Source organism: Astyanax mexicanus, chromosome 17 (assembly GCF_023375975.1).
Source record: "Astyanax mexicanus isolate ESR-SI-001 chromosome 17, AstMex3_surface, whole genome shotgun sequence".
Taxonomy (NCBI): Eukaryota; Metazoa; Chordata; class Actinopteri; order Characiformes; family Acestrorhamphidae; genus Astyanax; species Astyanax mexicanus.
Window position 1 is genome coordinate 39,970,838 of NC_064424.1, and position 17,026 is coordinate 39,987,863.

The 17,026-nt window shown below is 38.7% G+C and overlaps 1 protein-coding gene across 2 annotated transcripts in view; it reads right to left on the bottom strand.

Annotated features, from left to right (window-relative positions):
• Nucleotides 1–438: 438 nt before the first annotated feature.
• Nucleotides 439–17,026, bottom strand: part of si:ch211-196i2.1 (collagen alpha-1(I) chain) — a 205,912-nt gene continuing 189,324 nt past the window's right edge. For both annotated transcript variants that reach the window (XM_022676499.2, XM_049466433.1), the window contains 13 exons: nucleotides 16,064–16,117; nucleotides 14,678–14,731; nucleotides 14,533–14,586; nucleotides 14,385–14,438; nucleotides 11,989–12,042; nucleotides 10,236–10,253; nucleotides 9,984–10,037; nucleotides 9,537–9,599; nucleotides 7,816–7,981; nucleotides 5,823–5,932; nucleotides 5,645–5,725; nucleotides 3,875–4,057; nucleotides 439–1,307 (listed from right to left, as the gene is read on the bottom strand). In XM_022676499.2, coding sequence (XP_022532220.2) covers nucleotides 1,158–1,307; nucleotides 3,875–4,057; nucleotides 5,645–5,725; nucleotides 5,823–5,932; nucleotides 7,816–7,981; nucleotides 9,537–9,599; nucleotides 9,984–10,037; nucleotides 10,236–10,253; nucleotides 11,989–12,042; nucleotides 14,385–14,438; nucleotides 14,533–14,586; nucleotides 14,678–14,731; nucleotides 16,064–16,117 — 1,095 coding nt within the window. In that variant the 3' untranslated portion in view covers nucleotides 439–1,157. The remainder of the gene's footprint in view (nucleotides 1,308–3,874; nucleotides 4,058–5,644; nucleotides 5,726–5,822; nucleotides 5,933–7,815; nucleotides 7,982–9,536; nucleotides 9,600–9,983; nucleotides 10,038–10,235; nucleotides 10,254–11,988; nucleotides 12,043–14,384; nucleotides 14,439–14,532; nucleotides 14,587–14,677; nucleotides 14,732–16,063; nucleotides 16,118–17,026) is intronic.

The following is a 17,026-nucleotide window of genomic DNA, read 5'->3' on the forward strand; positions in this document are numbered from 1 at the left end:
ATGACTGGGAGTTCTTGTAATGCTTAATCCCAGCATGCGTTTAAGGATAAGGGCCTACCCTTCAATAAAACGAGCCAATCAGCTTGCTGCTTTCACTGCTTATGAGTGGAGGAGGGTCAGCTTCTCCTGGTGAGGAGATCTGTGCAAGCACAGCAGCCAGAAAAAGCAGAAAATCACATTTGTTTTGTGCATTACTACAAACTGTTCATGGGGTTTAAGTCAGATTTTATTAGTGCCAGAAAATATGTTGTTCAAATGGTAATTAGAGAGAATATTAGTCTTCGCCCATTTAAACAATTGGGAGGCTGGTCTTGTATTAATAAATGTTAGTGCCTGGGGGTGTTGCAAAGATGGCTGCTGAGTTAATTTCCTACTTTCCTATAAAGACTTAGTTTTAGCTCAAATTTATTAAGAAAAAATAAAAAAAAGTTCACAAACTTCAAGCACCACTGTATTTACACTGGAAGATGTTCAGAATTCCAAAGCAGAGAACAAAGACCAACATGTTTCATTTTAATTCGAAACTACACACATATTTGTAAGTGTTACCATACGTATTTGTGTTTGAAGGTTAGGCTGAAGCTGCGTTCCCATCAGAACACATTGTTTAAAAAAAAATTATGATAAAGACTAGTTAAAACATACTGCCACGCCTTTTAGATTCTCACTATTGCGGTTCTTAGCATGTGTATTAAATGCTGCAGTGGCAACACAGACTTTGCTGCTTACAGTTGAGTACAGTTGGAGTGTGCAACCACATAGTGGTTTCATTAAGACCCTGTGGTTCAATTGGTTAAGGAAGCAGAGTCCCAGAGACTGACCCTCTGCGTATTACAAGTCCAGCTGATGAAATCAGAAATATAAACTACATGAAACAGAGCCATATTGCTACAACAATAAAACAATATATAAATTACAAATCCAAATGTAAATGTCTTTGTAAACAAAAGCCACAGTTCATTTGGTAAAAAGCACCAGTAAAAAGTGCCCATTTTAAGGAGTCATTAATGGGTAGTGAGGAGTGTAAAGGGCCCACAGGTCTTCGGTCCATCCTCATATTCTCCACTTCTCTTCTGGCTTCATCTGCAGCTCTCTCTCTCTCTCTCTCTCTCTCTCTCTCTCTCTTTCTCTCTCCCTATCTCTCTCTTTTTCTGACTCTAGCTGAAACAGACGGGACCCACGGTGAATCCAAACTCTTGTGAAAGACTGCCGTCGGCAAACACTGCAACATCTCGCAGAGGGAGCAGGTCCTTGTCCTCAAACTGAAGCACTGACTCCCGTGGCCCTGGATCCACTTCCATGGCAGGCTGAAACAACACACATGCTCGGATGATTAATATAAATAAATTAGGCTGAATACTTACTTAGCCTAACAAATAGGGGTGTGACGAGATCTCGTGCCACGAGATTGAAACAGACGATATTTCTCGTCAGGCTCAAACCTGTCTCGCGGGGCAAAAAAAAAACAGTTAAGTGTGGACTTTTTAAGCGGGATCTGGCAACCCAGTAGCGATAGAGTATGGTGGAGAGCAGTGGCACAAAAAGGGGGTATGCAGCCTATGCGACGCATAGGGGTGCTGCACTAGAGGGGGCGCCAAATCCAAGCCCCAAATAAATTTGCGGAGCGCGGTGGGAAAGTAATGACAGGATGCTGATGATTTTAAAATGCATCGCCCACCCCCCCACCCGCTGAAAAAAACACAAACGATAAGCTTAATATGACTGGTTGTGGTTTGCACTTATTGTTTGTACTATATAAGACCTAGAAAAGTTTTTTTTTTTTTTTATTCTCATTTCTATTTCTTGTAGAATCAATGTGTGAGAGAAACCAGTCTGTTAAGTTTGCGTTATATGATTTTGTCAAATAAAACTATAGTTTTCAATCATTTAAAATTTTTGACGTTTTCTATAAAAAAATATTTTACAATCTCGTCTCGTCTCGTTCTTGTGAACCCAATATCGTGTCTCGTCTCGTGATATTAGTGTCTCGTCATACGCCTACTAACAAATGTGTGCATACTTTATTAACATAACATAAATTTATTTACGTAACATTTTACAATAAGGGTACATTAATTGTACGTGACAGTTTTGTACGTGACAGTTTTAGACATGCAGTGGTTCAGCCTCAGCCTTAGATCCTGCATTTTGTTATAATTATAGACCAATATCGAAATTGTCTTATCTCTCAAAGGTTTAAGAAAAGGTTATCTTTCTCCAGCTTTCATCATTCTTAACAGAGAACAATATTCTAGACACATTTCAATCTGGTTTTAGAGCACATCGCAGCACAGAGTCTGCACTACTTACACTAACAAATGACATTTTGTTAACTGTGGATTCTGAAAGTGTGCTGTCTTAATCCTTTTAGATCTCAGTGCTGTATTTGATACAGTCAACCATGACATCCTTCTGGAGTGTTTAAAGTGTGTAGTTGGCATCAAGGGAACAGCTCTACAGTGGTTCTCATCCTACCTGACGAACAGTGCTTTTTCAGTGAGGCTTGGCAATTTTTCTTCATCTTCTGCTGAAACTACTTGTGGAGTACCACAGGGCTCTGTCCTAGGTCCTATTCTGTTTTCCTTATACATGCTTTCCCTTCAGACCATCTTTCAAAAGCATGGGAACTCTTATCACTGTTATGCGGATGATACCCAGTTGTATCTCCCAATGGAACAAGGAGATGATTGTTCCACGCTTGCACTAAGTAATTGTCTGCAGGATATAAAACTTTGGCTGTCTAATGATTTTCTAAAACTGAATGATGATAAAACTGAAGCCATTGTTGTTGGTCATGCAGACTGCACAAAAGTAATAACTGATTACCTAGGCCCATTATCTGTAAATGATTCTGCACTTAAATTTGATAAACAGATAAACTCTGTGGTCAGTGCAAGTTTTTATCAGCTTAAAAAAATGCCAAGCTCAAACACGTTAACTGTTGAGGACCTGGAAATTGTAACTCATGCTTTTATTACATCACGTCTGGACTACTGCAACTGTCTTTATCTGGGTATCAAGCAATCAGCTCTGTCAGTTTTCGGAAAGATCCGCTACAAAGGCTGTGTTAACTACTTATCAAATAAAACTACAATTTTGTGTCATTGTGCAATAGTTTTAAAATTTTGGATGATGCTAAAGATATACAGTACCAGTCAAGAGTTTGGATACACCTTAAATTCAGTGTTTCTTCTGCATATTAAAGTCAACCAAACTATGAAGAAAAACATATGGAATTATTTAGTTTATGAAAAAGTGTTAAACAAACCAGAATTTGTCTTTTATTTTAGATTCTTCAAAGTAGCACCTTTCTTAGATGACAGTTTTGCACATCTTGGCTGGATTTTCTCAGTCAGTTTTATGAGGCAGAGTCACCTGGAATTCAGGCTTTCAGTTAACAGCTGTGCTGAACTTCTCAAGAGTTAATTACTTGAATTTCTTGTCTCTTAATGTGTTTGAGAGCATCAGTTGTAAAGTTGTGAAGAGGTAGAGTTACAGATATACAGTGAATAGATCTATTTGAATAATGTTCTAATCCATATTATAGCAAGAACTACTCAACTAAATAAATAAAATATGATTTTAGGAAATGAAGGTCTAAAAAAAAATGCAAGAACTTTAAAAGTATTTTGGTTTAAAACTTTTAAGTTACTACATGATTCCTTATGTGTTCCTTCATAGTCTGAATGACTTCAGTATTTATTCACAATGTAGGAAAAAAATAAAACACTGAATAAGTAGGTGTGTCCAAATGCTGTGTGCCTGCCACTGTGGCAGATGGACATTTCCATTAGCACGCTTATCACAAGGGGGAGATATGTAAACAGTTATTGAACAGAATTGCTGATGATCAGCTTCATTAGGAATCTCATACCACACAGTCCTGCAGGGTCCCCAAGTAGCTCTGCCTCAGTGAGTCAGTGAGGAACTTGACCTGGCGTTGTGCCTGACCCAGTCTGTATCCGGAATAGCAGGAGAAGGTCATCTTCTGCTCCGCCTGGCTGCTCTGAAGCCTCAGGAAGCGGACCTGGACCACCGAGAGCCCCGGGTATTCAAACTAAAGAGAGGAAGAAGATTGAGGAATTAGGACAGATTGAGGTAAAGAGTAGAACCTGCAAGACTCCACTGTTAGGATAAGCCCTTAAGCCTAATGGTAGACACTTCACTGTGCTATGGGTACATGTACTTATTATTGTCTAACTGAATGAAATCTGCATTTCTTATTTTTAAAGCAGCAGTCCTTAGTTTTTTTATTAAAAGCAGTAATATTACTGGATGGGGAGGGGACATAATGAATGGCATCAGTGGGCTTTGGCTATCATCCCTGCTAAGCCAAAAAAAAGTGCTGTCTAAAAGTGTTTGCCCCCTTACAGGTTTCTTTTGTTTTTGCTTTTTTTATGTAGATTATCAAACAAACTTTAATATATAGCAAACATAACCTGAGTAATCATATATGTAAAGAATGATTTCATTTATTGGGTGAAAAACCTATCCAAATTAATCTAGCCCTAAAAAACCCATAAATGTTTACCCCCCATAAATTAATTTTGATTATTCACAATTTTTGGAAAGCTGAGTTCAATTTCACTACTAACTACAACCAGACCTGATTACTGCCAGACCTGTAGAATGAAGAAATCACTTAAATAGAACCTGTCTGACAACATGAAGCAGATAAAAAAATCTCTAAATGCAATTAAAAAACAATTAAAGAAATACTAAAAAAACAGATGATAAAACAAAGTCATTGATCATCCGTCAGTCTGGAAAAAGGTAGTGAATTCTAAAGCTTTGGGACTCCAGTGGACCACAGTAAGAGCTATTATTCACAAATGAAGAAAACATGGAACACTAGTGAACCTTCCCAGGAGTGGCCAGACAAAATTCCTCCAAAAGGGCATGGACAGCTCATCCAGGAGGTCATAAAAAAACCCAGAACAACATTTAAAAAGCTGCAGGTCTCACTCGCCACAGTTAAGGTCAGTGTTGATGATTCAATAATAAGAAAGAACCTGGTTGAAAATTGTCTCCATGAGAGAATTTCAAGATAAAAAAAACACTTCTGACCAAAAATAACACTTTTTGGCCCATTTCACATTTACCAACGAACATTTGGGGATCTCCAGGACTTTGGGTAAATATTCTTTAGGCTGAATGACAAAACTGGAACTTCTTGGAAGGTGTACTGTCCATTACATCTGGCGTAAAACTATCGAATAATTTCAGAGTAAGATTGCCATCCTGAACTTAAAACATGGTGGTGGTAGTGTGATGGTCTGGGGCTGCTGGATAACTTGCTGTAATAGATGGAAGCAGGAATTCTGCTGTTTACCAGACAATTCTGAAGAAGAATGTCTGGCCATCTGTTCATGACCTCTGTGCGCTGTGTGATTTGGCTGCTGCTTCTCACCGGTGTGTGTATGTGGGTGAAGACCTACACATGCCTCCTCCCATACATGTAAAGTCAGCCACTTCCTTATTTTTGAACGGCTGCTGATGCGCACTTGGAGGAGAGAGCAGCGACTCGGTTCTGATACATCAGCTCACAGATGCTATGCGCTGATCAACATCCCCCTTGTGATGGATATATTACTCATAAAAAGGAAAAGTTGGAAAAGAGCTGTAATGAAATAAAGTTTCCTACCTGAAAGCCGCTCTGAAGGGAACTGAGCCAGTTGAAAGAACCATTAGTCACAGAATCATTCAGCCATGCTCTCATAGGCAGCTGTGAGGGATAATTATAGTTTAGCATGTCTTTGATTTCTGCAGTAGATCAGTAATAAGAGAGGCTGAATCTGATTTATGAAATGTGAAGAGCTCACCTGTGCGTTCCTGGGGTGAAGACATGTTTCTGCTCTGGATTCAGAGAAGTTACAGTAAGCTAAGAGCGCGTCTGCAGGGCTGCCCTGATTCGGGTCAATATAATAGAATCCTGCAGGAACAGCAATAAGAGCAATAAGAGCTTAGGTTATAAATACATAACTTTAATACTTTACAATTAGACTAAGTTACTACCTGAAGGAAACACAGGATGGTTGCTAAGGTGGTTGCATTGATGTTGTCAAGTGGTTGCTAAATGGGTGCTATAGTATAGTTGTCAGTTACTAAAATGTTGCTAGGCGGTTACTGGTATCCCAGTAACCCTGGTTATTGCTATATTGTTGCTAACTTATTGCTAGTTGATTGCAATGGTGTTGTTGAATGGGTGCACACATGTCCAACGTGGGTGCTATGGCGTTATTAAGTGGTTACTAAAGTGTTGCTACGGTACAGCTGGCTCTTGCTATGATGTTGCTAAATGGTTGCTAACATGTCAAATGTGGTTTCTAGGTGGTGAGTCTTGGTTGCTAGATGCTAGGTAGTTGCTAAAGTGTTGCTATGGTATAGATGGCTGTTGCTATGCTGTTGCTAAGTGGTTGCTATCATGTCCAATGTTGTTGCTATGGTGTTACTAAGTAGGTGCTATAGTATAGCTGTCGGTTACTAAAATGTTGCTAGGTGGTTACTATGGTATCCCTGGTCATTGCTATATTGTTGCTAAGTTATTGCTAGTTGATTGCAATGGTGTTGTTAAATGGGTGCTCACATGTCCAATGTGGGTGATATAGTTTTGCTAAGTGGTTGCTACAGTGTTGCTACGTTACAGCTGGCTGTTGCTAGGTACTAGGTGGTTGCTAAAGTATAGCTATGGTATAGATGGCTGTTGGCTACTATGGGGTTGCTAACTTGTTGCTAAAATACCTTAGGTGGTTGCATTGATGTTGTCAAGTGGTTGCTAAGTGGTTGCTATGGTATAGCTGTTGGTTACTAGGTGCTAGATGTTGCTAAGTGATTAATATGGTATCCCTGGCCATTGCTATATTGTTGCTAAGATATTGCTAGTTGTTTTGCAATGTTGTTGTTAAACGGGTGCTCACATGTCCGATGTGGGTGCTATGGTATTGCGAGGTGGTTGCTTTAGTGTTGCTACGGTACAGTTGGCTGTTGCTATTATGTTGCTAAATGGTTGCTAACATGTCAAATGTGGTTGCTAGGTGATGAGTCTTGTTTGCTAGGTGGTTGCTAAATTGTTTCTATGGTATAGATGGCTGTTGTTATGGAGTTGCTAAGTAGGTGCTATAGTATATCTGTTGGTTACTAAAACGTTGCTAGGCGGTTACTATGGTATCTCTGGCTATTGCTATATTGTTGCTAAGTTATTGCTAGTTGATTGCAATGGTGTTGTTGAATTGGTGCTCACATGTCCAATGTGGGTGATATAGTTTTGCTAAGTGGTTGCTAAAGTGTTTCTACGGTACAGCTGGCTGTTGCTATGGTATCACTAAGTGTTTGCTAGCCATGTGGTTGCTAGGTGCTAGATGGTTGCTTAAGTGTTGCTATGGTATAGATGACTGTTGCTATGGTGTTGCTAAATGGTTGCTTTCATGTCCAATGTGGCTGCTATAGTGTTGGTAAGTGGTTGCTAGTTGGTTGCTCTGGTATAGCTGTTGATCATTAAGACTTTACCAAATGGTTGCTAGTTGGTTGCTGTGGTGTTACTATGGTGTTGGAACGAGATACCGCTCATTTTTGGGTAAAATTAGTTAATCTTTGTGCTCATTCTATAAAGCTGTAGACTGATCCAGTGCAATTCCATTTAGCTGTACACTAGTCTAAAATGTATATACTCTATATTAAGAAACAGCTATTGATTACAAACTTATTACAAACAAGTTCATCTCTGTAAAACTGAGAGATAGGATGAGATACGATGACCCTATGCTGACACTGAAACACTGAATGATCTCTGATCTCAGTGAAGGATTGGTTTCTGACCGCTGGTGTAGTTGGGTCGGCACAGCCACAGTTCCAGGCAGGTGGAGGCCGGGCGCTCCTTGCTGCCGTCAGGTGGGTCCAGCAGCAGCCTCAGATCACGGAACAGTGAGTCCAGAAACGTCTGGATCAGGGAGTAGTTGGGCTTGTCTGAAACGTACATCAGATTCTGTTGGGAAGCAGCACAGAAGAACAGCGAGAGAAAGAGAGAGAGAGAGAGAGGATGAGTCTGAATGTCCAATAGAAACAAAAGAGATCTGTGGGGGATAGGGATGCACAGAAATGAACACTTTTTATGCTTGAAATCAAACAAAATGGAGCATTTGGCTTTATTAGCAAATTCCAGACACTTTTTTTCTCGCAGGTTTATTCTTATTTTGCCATTTCTTTCACCATTTCCTATATGAAATAGCCTAAATGTATTTTTGTCTTTATTTCAAATGTATGTATATAGCTTTGTTTGTTTGTGTTTTTTGCCATATCAGCAACATATTGGTTATTTTAATGTTTGTGACTTGAGAATTACAGACTTAAATCGGTTTCTTCATATGAAAAATATTTGTAAACATTTCTTTCATATTTGTAACCCTATAAAAGTTATTTCTTTTGGTTAAAAGTGCAGGGCAGTCTACTAAGATGTGCTTAATAGTTTAAGACATATCACAAAATTAGCAGGCTGGAGTCTGTTCTGTCTGTAAGAGCAGAAAGTCCAATTCAGCACCTTGTCATGATTGTCTGATCTTGTCTATTAATGAAGTCCATATTGCATTTAATATTAATGATTGGGGATATTTTATACAGTTTATTTTGTGGATTGCTGGATCAGTCATCTTGCCATTTTCTTCTACAGTGAACTTCAACTAGATGGCAGGCATCCGTAGTCGGCACATAGTTTCAAGTGAGTTTCTAGTTTCTTGCTTCCCTTGCTAAAATGTCTGCTTTCTCATTGTTCCTAATGCCACTCTGTCCAGGAACCCATCAATAGTGAATGTAGAGTCCTCGGCTGTAGAGTTAGTGTCTGCGGTTCGTGGATAACTGGGTGGTCCGTGTTCAAAGATTCCAGAGCTTGGATGCAGGACTTTGAGTCCGTACAGATCACGTATTGTTTGTCAAATATTCTGTTGACAAATATTCTGGGCCGAACAGCTATATTCACAGTTATGGAGAGTGAGGAGAAGTGCAGAGATTCAGAGCAACAATTACAAAACAACAATTTATTGAACAAAAGCCAGCTGGTTGTAATTTGGTTGCCAAATATTCACTACATCTCTAGTGATAGACATCTATTCTGACAAACATGCGCAGAGAACCAGCTGCAGTGCAGTCTAGGCTTTAAGATGTAGATAACGTATATCTTTTTTGTTTATAATTTTATTTCTGATTTTTCCCCATTTTCTCCCAATTTGGTTACCCAATTGTCCAATTGTGGAAAGCACAGCGGCTAGGTTCCGATTCATCCGCTCACAGACGTCTCGTGCCGCTTGGCGCCACCTTTAAGCGTGATGGGGAGCGAGCGCCATCTACCCTCCCCAGAGGGAGCAGGGCCAATTTTGCTCCCTCTGAACACCGGCAGCTGATGGCAAAGCTGCATGAGCGGGGGTTCGAACCTGCGACCTCCTGCTCATAGTGGCAGCACATTAGACCGCTGGACCACTCGGCACCAGATAACGTATATCTAACAATAAAGTCTTAACTATTATTTAACAGATAAATAAGTCACTTGCTTTAATTTGGTTCAGAGTAAGGTTCACAGAAAGGCCTGGAGGTCCTGGGGGTCCAGGTGGTCCCTGAAACAAATCCAGAGACAAACACAGAGGCAGCAGAATTATTAAACATTATTAAAACAGTGCAAAATCATGGTGATTTTTTTTTCTTACCAATTATTAATGAATCCATGAATTTTTCAAATCATTCTTAAGCTCTTGATTAAAATGTGCTCAAATTGTCTCTTTTAGAAGAGCACGTTTGCTGGTGTCATATAATTCTTGTTTTACACCTTTAATTAATTTGATTTAGCCTTAAAAAGATGATGTGAAAGCTGTAAAACACTTTTTACACATCCATGTAACACTATACCTTTAGAAATATAAAGAATCAATGTGTATGTCTGAGTATAAAGCAAGTTATTCTGGTTGTTAAGAATAAAGTGTGTACGGTTATAAGCCACTTACTGGAAGGCCCTTCTTCCCTGCTGGCCCAGGAGATCCCTGAAAACCCTTCAGACCCTGGAAAAACAGAGATGAGCTCAGAATCCAGTTTTATAAAGAACTCTTATTTTTTTTAAAGATGGTCATTTATCTTGATGGATGGTGTGTCTTCCAGAGTTATCTCTTGTGGTTCACTGATAAAAAAAATAATAATAAAAAACTTTCTTTTCCACTTTATTTCTCATTTTAAAATTTATTAATATTTCAAAGTCATACCTTTTCTCCAAACAAACCCTGCAGAGAGGAGAGATAAAACTGTATTAATGCACTTCATGCTCATTTCTAAACTCTGCAAGCCTCTGCTGGGCAATGATAATATTCCACCAGCTCTGTTTGTTTCATTAATAACACATTATCTGTGCTTTTAATCCATACTTTTAAAGGATGACTCAGTGCAATTAGACCAGAAAATACATTTTGGATTTGCTGGAACACTGTTTTTATCCAAGCAGATGCACTGCTAATTACACAGCTGGAAGCCTCATCTCCAGTGCAGTCAGTCAGCATTAGGATTCTTAATGTTCCTAAAGTTCTAAAAGTGCTATAAAGTTATTTTTTTCTAAAATTAGAGCAGTCTGTCTATCTTGTGTATTGTTTTCTAAAACCCAGAACATCAAATAGGTGGAACAGATCCAAGTATTTCAAACATTTGTGCATCACTGACAATAATATACATTGTCTTGCAGCATTAAGCACAGTTTATTACATTGTGAGGACACCTTGAGGGCACATTACTTTGAATTTAATCCACTGATGGGGCACCTAAGTGGGCTTTTTCATTGCTAGGAGAACTATATTACAGCACTACAGCCTACCACCAGAGGTGAAGCTAGTCCTTTTTAGGGGGCTCAGTTTCCCCTCTGCTGTGCATGGACATGCACACACACACACACAGATACACACCTGCACACAGAAACAGCACTATTTATGCTGTTGTTGTCTGACACTTTTTTCATTAAGCTGATGCTGCAGGCTGATAATCAACACTGTCCAGTGTTTTAACTAGAGTGTTTATATTAAAGGTGAGTTGCTAGACTAGTACTGTCTGTGTGTATCAGCTAATTCATGCTAAAGGATAATAGCATGTTAATTTTATTATCAAATCATTTTCGCCTAGTTTTCATCAACTAATCTTTTTATCAAGACGAAAACGAGACGATAACTAAATATAAACAGCATAAAAGGATAAAAATGATAATGAAATTAACTGACATTTCTGTCAACTAATAAAAACGAGATGAAAATGTTTGGCAAAGACGACACCCAATCAGAACTGATTTAGTTTCTTAAAAGGTAGGGAGAAGTTAGGAAGAGACAAATCTTAACTACTTCAGCCTAGGTGGAGAGGCGGGACAAGTGGGGTAGTCATCAAATCAGTACCTGTCTCTTTTGCAGCCCCACAGTAGGATGCAGGAAGACCGCACTAAGCCAGTGAATCGTTACTAATGAGGCTAAACTCAAAGTTAACTCGACAGTGTCAGCAGGGAGTAAGAGGAGAGATGATATATTTCTTCTTTGACATAGGGAAAAAAAACATTCTTATGATAATTAGTGGATTAACTAGACTAAAACTAAAAACATTACAGATGACTAAATTATGACTAAAACTTGAATAACATTTTAGTCAAAAGACTGTGACTAAAACTAAATTAAAGTTCACAGTCAAAATGAACACTAAAATGATGTGACTGGTAATGTTCCACTGCTAACCTGTCCTGTATGTGTGTGCATGTAATCTCACAATGATGTGATTTCATTAATTGGATACCAGCACCCCTAATCTTCTGATTGCCCCTGGATACCACATTTTCTCTAGTGGAAAGGGCAAGAGAAGCATATAAGACACTTCATAACAGCACCCTTTAGGGCATGGGGGCACTAGGGCAGGGGTGGTTTTAAATCCAAGTCACCAATGCAAAAACGTGTGAATAAGGATTTGAAACAGAGTAAACAAAGATGGAACACTCACAGGTAGTCCAGGTATTCCAGGTGTCCCTCTTGGCCCAATAGGACCAATACTTCCCTATAGAAAGAACAAAACAAAGAAGTTATTGTATTTACACACACAAAAGAAGTCAAATTACACACTTTAGATTGCTTCAAACCAGTCAAAGAATGCAGTTATGTCTCAGGTAGTACCGTATTGTACAGATTATAAGGCTTTTTTCTGGTCTATTTTCATGAATAAGGCGCACCAAATTATAAGGCGTATTTAAAGTGACAATAGTAAGGAACAGTGGTGTCCCCATGTTTTCTTTCTAATAGGGAAGCTGGGGAAGTGCCTAGGTAAACAAAAATGAAAGAAAATGTTATTTTTCTGAGAATTACAGATGAGTCAAATGAGTCCTGTATGTTAATCTACACATATTTCTCTCTTAAAAAACTGTTTGTTTGGGTGAATAAAGCGATTTTATTTATTTATAGTAAGCTTAGATTTTCAATGTTTTCAACATCATGGTTAGCAGCAGCGCTAGCCGTGGTTAGCTGCACTAAGCGCTAGTAAATTCCACCCGACGCGCTACAATAAGGAACTCTTACTGTTCAGGTAAGTCAGGGCGCTATCAGCTAGCAGTTCGTCCCACATAGCTCGTTTAACACAGTAAACACACAAGTTACAGTCCAAATATACTTAGCTCCGAACAGCGATGTAATTAGCGGCTAATGCTAATGCTGCTCCAGTCTCATTGCTGGAGAAGTAAAAAACTAAAACTCCTTTATAATGCTGTATTTCAGCAGAGTGGCTTTACTGCTCTGAACAACCTGACTGGTAAAATTCATACTTTTAATTTTTGGGAAAATTAAAGAATTTTAACTGTGCCTCATAGTGCAAAAAAAAAAAAAAAGATAAATTATGTCAGGTGTGGTCTGATTAGACAGTGGGTCTTGCCAAGAGGGGGTTAAATTCCTTCCCTGCTGTGGCAAATAGAGGCTCTCAGAAGACACTTTGAGTAGTATACCTCTTGGTGAGAGACCTTGACTGCTAGACATGCCTCTAAGATGTATAATTATATCATAATTTAGACTAAAAGAAACTGAATGCTCATATTAATGAACTGCCAGCCATTTAAGCATCTATCTGTCAGCACACCACTGTCAGCCAACCACCACATTGGTGTCATGAATGAAAAAAATGGACTCCTACAGACTGGGCTGTATCTTCTTTAGCAATGAATCCAGGGTTTGTGTATAGAGGCCTCGTGGTGAGTGCTGGTTACACCTAATTTCTGGTGTGATCTTTGGAGCCATTTCATACAATCGTCAGTCACCCATAGTAGTGATACAAGGACTGACACTGGCAAGGTTTCCAACTAGCATTTTTCAGCAGGATAATGCTCACCCACACAGCTGGGGTAGCTTGCTCACAGGTGAGAGTAGTTGTGCCCCAAAGGGTATTGGGTTATATGGAAAGAATAGTGGCTAAACCGCAGGAGCACACAGTAAACTGTGAAAAACGCATAATTTCTTCCTCAAATGGTTTATTCCAAAATGGGGCCTACTGAGTATCGATGGCAAAAGCAGAGGTTCACCAAAAGGTTCATTAGCCAAAGTCTCATTGAATCGTTCTCACTAGTGACACCTGCTGTACAAAGGGATATATGACAGATTATCCTGGAATGTCGGTATAAAATAACCAAATTTTCCACTCAGTATCAATGAACAGAAAAGTCTGTGTTAGCATGTAAATATTATTAGTTAAGTGTTATGATGGTAACACTTTAATTAAATTTACTCAATGCAAGGGTGCCTATGGAACTGGGAGTGAAGGACAGTAAACTGCAACAGAGCAGTATGGGAAAAGGAACAAAATCATATTAAAATAGAAGCATTTTAATAGTGTTGGGGTGGAGATGACCCTTTTTATTTCATACAATCTACCCAGTCTTAGAGATCACCCTTTCACATGGTACTTAGGAGGCTGGAGTGCATAGAAAACTCAGTGCTAGCTGATATAAATGTGAATATTGAACTTAAAACCCATGCTTTATGCTGTAGCGACACTCAAAATTAAACATGTTTTGACATCACTACCAATTAGCATTAGCTGGAAGAATGAACAGGGATGTGTATAAACTGAAAAAAACTAGAGCATATTCAGAACAAGACTGGAAATAAGATTGTTTTTTGTGTCACAGGAGTTTTTCTGTGCAGGATCTACAGGCCCTACTGCTTTATTTGTGGGTTGTCCCCAATAAATGTATTCTTTCACGCTAATATTGTAATCACTTACTGTACATATGCCATCCTTACATTCACACAAACATTCAAAACATTTAAAAAATGTTTAACTTCTTGGTACATTTTATTTTGTAATCCATGTAAAAAAAAATAAAAGCTTAACATAAAATAGCATATTTTTTGTGTCACCTGATTGCCCTTTGGTCCTGGTGGTCCAGGTGGCCCCAGAGAACCCTGGCTACCCTGAATGAATAAAAGAAAGAAAGAAAGAAATAGTAATCCTAGGTTTGCACTTGTTTTGAATAAGCATTTTCTAATTAAAGACTGATTAAAGCACCTGTGGACCGTCTTTTCCTGGTGGACCAATCGGACCCTGATCCCCTTTCTCCCCCTGCAAAAATGGGTTTAAAATCAGTTTTAGTTTTAGTCTACAGTAAGAAAAGATATGATTAAACAAATACAAAGCGTGCATCATACTGTACCTCTTCTCCTTTTACACCATCATCACCCTTCTCTCCTTGTGGCCCTGCAATACCCTGGAAGAAAAAAGAAAAAAGGTTGTTTTTATTACATTGATCATACTTTTTTAATCTTCATATATCAAACCTTATAAGTGTCGCCAGCAGATAAACAACATTGTCATTGAGTTTACATAACAACTTACGTAAACACAGCCAATATCGGTACATAGTATATATGTATACAGAGGGCCTGTATAAAATTTGGATATACAGCTGAGAGTACAAAGAGTATACAAAGAGTTTCTTTGATTTTACCAAATTGAAACCTCTAGAATATAATCAAGAGGAAGATGGATGATCACAAGCCATCAAACCAAACAGAACTGCTCAGATTGTTGCACCAGGAGTGAGTAGCATAAAGTTATCCAAAAGCAGTGTGTAAGACTGGTGGAGGAGAACATGTCAAGGTGCATGAAAATTGTGATTAAAAAACAGGGGTATTCCAACAAATATTGATTTCTGAACTCTTAAAACTTTATGAATATTAACTTGTTTTCTTTGCATTATTTGAGGTCTGAAAACTCTTTTTTGGTATTTCTGCAAATAAATGCTCTAAATGATTATTATTAATTTTTATTTATTTTATTTGGGAGAAATCTTGTCTGTAGTTTATAGAATAAAACAACAATGTTCATTTTACTCAAACATATACCTATAAATAGCAAAATCAGAGAAACTGATTCAGAAACAGAAGTGGTCTCTTAAATTTTTCCAGAGCTGTATATTGTATTGTATATCTCCATTCAGCTAAAAAAATATTGAGATACTACTTTTGATCATAATGGCCCAGCTCTATTCCCAACCCACTCACTGGAGCTCCTCCCAACACTAGTATGCCTCCAACACTAGGAGGGTGGAGGGATGTCTTCTCCAAAACATGTTTAGTCAGACTCCGCCTCTTTTCCAACTGCTGCTGAGGAAGCATCATCGGGAAGAATCACAGTGCACTTAGAGGAAAGTGCAGTGACTCAGCTTTGATACCTCAGCTAACAGAAGTCTGTGCTGAACATTACTGTAGGAGTGACGAGGAGAGAGTGCACCATCTACCCACCCAGATAGAATATGGCCAGTCATACTCTCTCAGACTCCGGCTGCTGATGGCCAGCAACAAGATTCGGGATTCAATCTAGCAACCTTCTAATATTAGTCCTCTACTACTGTAATTTCAAACCTGGTATCAGCTCCGCTCTTATTCTGACAGTGTCTCAGCTCAACTTGCTATACCAGTATATTGCTTATGTTGACAGCAAAACATAAATTGATGCTCTAGATTAGAGCATTTTCAAAATTCTGTCAATTCTGTAATTTTAAATGTTTTAGGAGTGTGAGAAGTTGTGAAAATCTTACCATGGACCCCTGCCACCCTGGAAGTCCTTTTTCTCCAATCTCTCCTCTCTCTCCCTGTTGAGAAATCAAATGAAAACTGAATATAAAACCCAGTACATCAATAACCATGACAGGTCTCTTGAAAATTATAGATATTTATTTATGTGTATCTAGTGTATTCAGGTAGTCACTCAGAAATACATAGAACAGCAAAATCTGGCTCATCTATCTATCGGCAAGATATTTATTGTTGTATTATCTTAGCATACACCATAAGTACACTATATTACCAAAGGTTTGTAGACACCTTCTAGATTATATAACCATGTGGGGTCTGTATGGGTAGCATTTTCACACCTGTTAAGATCAAGGTTCATGTGTTTGTTACATTGTGTACATTTGTTACGGTTTATTTTTGTTTTCACACTGCAGTTTAGTTACTGGACCAAAGAGAATGTTATGGATGTTGAATTTGAAAAGTTAGTGTGTCGTGATAAACTCAAGCTATCTGTCAGATTGGCAATTATGGGGTGTCAGATTCTAAGTGCCCTATCTTACGCCCTGCACAAGGCGTGTCAAAATTGATATCTTACACTACGTCAACAATCTATTTTCACGCCTTGCATCTGCCTCATTTAAATAGCATTAATTAACATTGCTGTTCCCATAAATAAGTTGCTAGTGCACCTTTACAGCATATATGAGCAGGTCAGTTTCCAAAGTCAGAGTGCACCTGGCTCTTAAAGGAAATGGAAAGTGACCTGCTGATAGGTTTATTGCACATTAAGACCAAAACACACCTATGATTAATTAAGAGGGATTGCCCATAGATTGCTAAAACAGGGCCCTTCGAGAGTTTGTGTTTAAGAATCTGTGTGCTGCCTGAAGCACCAGCATGATAAGGAGAGGACAGATTTTGGCACAATACCAATATTGTTTCCTCTGGTTTGTTTAAAGACTGACTCAGCTTCCTGTAATTGGTCT